General features: G+C 39.6%; 1 protein-coding gene across 1 annotated transcript in view; it reads right to left on the reverse strand.

Annotated features, from left to right (window-relative positions):
- The window catches only part of LOC122251801 (multicopper oxidase 3-like), a 36,264-nt gene that overhangs the window by 549 nt on the left and 30,715 nt on the right, over positions 1–5,000 (reverse strand). The window contains exons 9-15 of the mRNA XM_086535798.1: positions 4,508–4,654; positions 4,055–4,311; positions 3,637–3,823; positions 3,228–3,446; positions 2,826–2,935; positions 2,169–2,289; positions 1–527 (exon numbers count right to left, since the gene is read on the reverse strand). The exon at positions 1–527 is cut by the window's left edge and continues 549 nt beyond it. Of these exons, the coding sequence (XP_086391924.1) occupies positions 385–527; positions 2,169–2,289; positions 2,826–2,935; positions 3,228–3,446; positions 3,637–3,823; positions 4,055–4,311; positions 4,508–4,654 (1,184 nt within the window). The 3' untranslated portion in view covers positions 1–384. The remainder of the gene's footprint in view (positions 528–2,168; positions 2,290–2,825; positions 2,936–3,227; positions 3,447–3,636; positions 3,824–4,054; positions 4,312–4,507; positions 4,655–5,000) is intronic.

The raw sequence follows: 5,000 nt of genomic DNA on the forward strand, positions 1-5,000 counted from the left end.
TTATTCAAGTTCACAAAAAAACATTCCGAATACTGACAATATTTTGTATCAAACAGGATCATCAGTACTATATACAGACACGATCGATACAAAAAAAAACACTGAGAAACAAATCCAACACTAAATAAAATATCTGTCATCAATTAATGCCACGAAAAAAGTCTCAATCTCGAAATATCTTGGAGTTATCACAGACCACCTCCGGAGGCGGTCGAAGGTCCAATACCATCACGTTGGAATGTTGAAAACGGTTCGTCATTCACCCGAGGATCAACCCAAGAGATCAGATGCCCGCAGAAAGGACGACGGGGAAGCAACCCATTGATCCTCATGTTAAAGATGGGTTTCGTGTGTTGAGGGAAGGTGTGAGGTTCCGACGAAGGTTCAGAGGTCAAGGGTTTTGAAGTTCCCGCAGGTGGGGAAGCCGGCGGGAGGTGGAGGGACGTCTGTCAGTTCGCCGACCTTGAGAACCAAGTCCATTCCGGCTGCAGAGTGGAACAGGAGGTGGCAGTGCATCAGCCAATAACCTGTGGAATAGAAAATAAACGTCAAATTTGCTATTCTATGTAAGATGTTTGTTACAATGAATAATACTGGGTTGTTAGATTGGTAGATCTGTTTTATTTACATATACTTCCAAACAATAGTGTATCTGTGTGTTTGTTTGTTTTAATGAATGAAGTAAGTGTTCGCCTACACACAGAAAGACAAGGGTTCAATGACGGAGCAAGATAAAAATGGTGACCAGTGTCAGGCAGACATTCAAACCTTTCGAAAGAAAGATCTGTACGACTTTTGCAGGCCGTACACCACAGGGATCACAGTCAGGAGATGCCCTGGACAAGATGTTACGTAGACCTTTTTAAAATAGACACCTTCAATAACAAGTATCCATAATCATGTAAAATGCCACTCTTATCATTGAAGTAAATAACTGCCCTGCAACCACTCTTACAGCCTAGTTACAATCCCCAAACTGAGATCAGAAACGTCATGTACCATTGAAGAAATATAGGTAAAAAACGGATTAGGTATCAAATCGTTTCTCTCCAGACTCAATTACATCCAGTAATTATCGAATCTGAGACCACAAGCCGACGTGCCTGCGTATGCTTTCGCCGATCTAACCTCAGCCGCAGGGTTAAGGTTACCTGAGGTCGCTGCCTATGTAAGATAACCCCAGGAGGCTTTCAGGCTGTAGAGGCTCTGGGAATTGCTTGTTGCAAGAGACGGTTGTTAGAGATATAGGACTAAGTGAGTTCAAACAATATCAGATACGGCTTTTTCTTGTATGTTGATTTCCGGGTTAGTAAATTAATCATAGACAACGTTACCCTACTACAAGGATTCTGTATAGTCGTCTTGTTATAGGTTTTGTTTCCACGTCATGATAGATGTTAAATAAACCTTTTTTAATGCATAACGGGTCCCTTAATGTTGCTGATAATGAGAACAACATATTTCTATTTCTATAGTAATGAATAAACGCTAATGTAACATTATCTAGCTTGTAAGCAGCAACACCTATATTTCTAAAACGCAAAATCTTTGGTATCCACATTTTCCTTTAAAATAGTCAACGTTGCATCTGGCATATGCAACCAGATATTCGAGACAGGAACTACACCAGGCGACCAAAAGAATTAATGAATTTACGTTTTTTGTTGTCTTTTTATCCAGTAAAACGGGATATTATTACCAGATCTTGAGAAAGATCTCTACAGAAATGGGTTTCGTGTTCGCCATATATATATATATATATATATATATATATATATATATATATATATATATATATATATATATATATATATATATATATATATATATATATTGTGAATGTACTGGGTAAGTATATTCCAGTAAATACAAAAAGAAAAAAAGAGTGAGAGAGAGAGAGAGAGATGGAAAGAGATAGAGAGAGAGAGAGAGATGAAAAGAGAGAGAGAGAGAGAGAGAGAGAGAGAGAGAGAGAGTGAGTGAGATAGATAGATAGATAGAGAGAAAGAGAGAGAGAGAGAGAGAGAGTGAGATAGAGAGAGAGAGAGAGAGAGAGAGAAATAGAGAGCGAGAGAAAGATGAAAAGAGATAGAGAGAGAAGAAGGAGCATGAGAGGGAAAAAAAATTAATTAGTCCACATCTTTCATAGCGTTACACAAGTGACTCACCTGGATTATCGGCAATAAATCTGACAACAGTGTAGCCACCATCAGGTATAGTGACTGTGTCCTTGCGCACCGGGTGGTAGAAGTTCCTCATAAGCTCACCATTCCTGTCCATCTCGATTACCTGTGGACACAACATACACCTTTTAGTCAAGGGAAGGCATTTTATTTACTGGCGTTATTCAAATGGTATCATTTTAAATGATTTTGAGACAATGATTATTCAAAATCATCTGCCACTTTAACGAAGTCACTCCCGGTATACTGATGAAGCAAATATGAAAAAAATTATATATATACATACATACATACATACATACATACATACATACATATATATATATATATATATATATATATATATATATATATATATATATATACAGTTTATGTATATGTGTATATATATATATATATATATATATATATATATATATATATATATATATATATATATATGTACACACACACACACACACACACACACACACACACACAATATATATATATATATATATATATATATATATATATATATATATATATATATACATATATATATACATATATATACATACATATATATACATACATATATATATATATATATGTGTGTGTGTGTGTGTGTGTGTGTGTGTGTGTATCACTCAGTGTTCTCACCTGGTTCCTCGTGATGGCTGCGCCCACCACATCGTTGGGACGGTCCTGGCCGATCACCCAGAAGTGGTGCCCGTGTATGTGGATCGGGTGATTCTCGTCCCCGTGTTGGCCTGGAAGAGAGCAGTTAGTAAGGATCCACATGATCAAACTGGATGTATGGAACAAAGTCTTTTTTTAGTATAAAGTTATGGACAAAAGGCTAAAAAGTGTAAATATGAATCATGTAGAAACGATACAAGGAAACATTTTCTACCCACATTACTCTTCTTTTGTCTGTGTTCATGACCTTTGGAATAACCACTTCCCAAGCTCTTCAAACATACACTCAAAGGCAAGACCTAATTCAGTCGAAGAAGACAGAGGCAAAAACCAACCAACGGCACTAAAAGAACGCCGCCTCACCTTCGTCGATGAACACCATCTCGACAGTGGCGCCGAGAGGAACGTGGTACATATGAAGGCACTCGCAGTAGTCGTCCTGGCAGCTTCGGCCTGGGATCGGGTTTTCGATCGAGCAGACCCTCGTGTCGTACCTGCCGCCGCTCAGCAGCAGAGGCGTCGAAGGACCGACGAAGGAGAGGTTGTTCACTTGTGGCGTCGGGATCTGTTGGTCCTCACTCGCTGCGGCAGGAAGGAAAAAGTAAGTGTTAGATCTTTTGTGCAAGCTGTCTATACATCATGGTTGGTGTGTGTCAAAGGGGAGGCATGATAGCGTTTCTGCAAGAGCCAATTCTTTCTAATCTACTTTACCGATTGTCACACAGATAGATCACCAATTCTTAGATGTAAGAAAAGATGTTCATGTATATACCTGATTCGAAATTGTAAAAGGCGCGTGAGTAGAAATGGGCGTTGTGGATTTGTCTCATTTCGAAAGCCAAATAGAAAGTAAAGTTGGCTCTTGGTGTCTGCAGTATCTCGGGCATGGGTTCGGGTGACCTCAGGCCAGCTGCGCAGATCAGGTCGTCGTAGCAGGCGCTGTTGATGCTGTTCACTTGCTGCAAATAAGAAGGGTAATCTTGAGCTGAATGATAACAAGAAGTCCGGAATCTAGTATCCTGACCGTGAACAATTCAGTAAAGAAATAATAAAATCCATATTCAGATACTTCCCAATCAACAAAACTAAGGAAAAAAATATATATGTTGGGATAAATAGACTGACATATAAGGAGAGAGTAATAAGAGAGGCACTTCGGAGCCTCCAACGCGCAACAGATCCAGACTTACAACTCCAGCTGGGGGCGCCTCTGTGTACTGAGGCTTGGGGGGCATGTGGCGCAGTAAGACATTGTCTGGAACCTCTTGCTGTCCAACCTGTTGCTTTACTTGGGCTGGAGATTTGTAGAATTGGCCAATTTGCTCGTACTCGAACAGCGCGAACTGGTGGGCGGATGACGGGGCGCAGTCCACGCCGCCCATGAAACTGATCCAGAAAGTCCCGAACTTGGTGGTTTCGGTTTTTATGATCACGTCCCATCTTTCGCCTGTTGGAAAACGAATGGGACGTTACAAGGTTCTTTTTTTACTTTTAGCATTTGACACTGTACTGGGAATGAATCTGACTCCCCATAAGTTTTAACTGAAAGAAAAAAACTAGAAGAAAACCCAAATAAAACTTAATCTCAACAGAATGACGACGACCTCGACGAAACAAACAAAAAGACCAGGAACGACCTTCACCTGAATAGACGACGACCGAGGAGGCGTTGGTGGGGACGACAGGGTTTCCGTCCGTGGCGATGACGGTCATGATGTGCTCGTCGATGTGGACTGTGATGGGGCAGTTGAGCGTCCCCGTGTTGATGATACGGAAGCGGTACCTCGCTCCTGCGGGTCAAGAGGGAGGAAAGAAAGGTCAGTCGCTGCAGGGGGTTCAAAGGTCAGGTTTCGTTTAGGTTGTGATTGCATTGTTTTATTTTGTCTATTTATTTATTCATTTGTTACTTTTGTTTGTTTTTTGTTTATGTATAGATATATTATTTATGGTGTAGCGCCTTGGGAAACTGAACGTATTTTTTCTTACAATGAAATATCTAATTATGGTATATGATTATCATAAATACACATCAATATATTTTGATTTTCTTTTAAGTTTTGAACCTTGTGATTACAACATGAATAACTTGTTTCTAATGAGGTTATGATAATGATTTAAAATTATCTATAATGTCAA

Source organism: Penaeus japonicus, unplaced genomic scaffold, assembly GCF_977035675.1.
Source record: "Penaeus japonicus unplaced genomic scaffold, GWHDUDI00000001_assembly GWHDUDI00000004, whole genome shotgun sequence".
Lineage (NCBI taxonomy): Eukaryota > Metazoa > Arthropoda > Malacostraca > Decapoda > Penaeidae > Penaeus > Penaeus japonicus.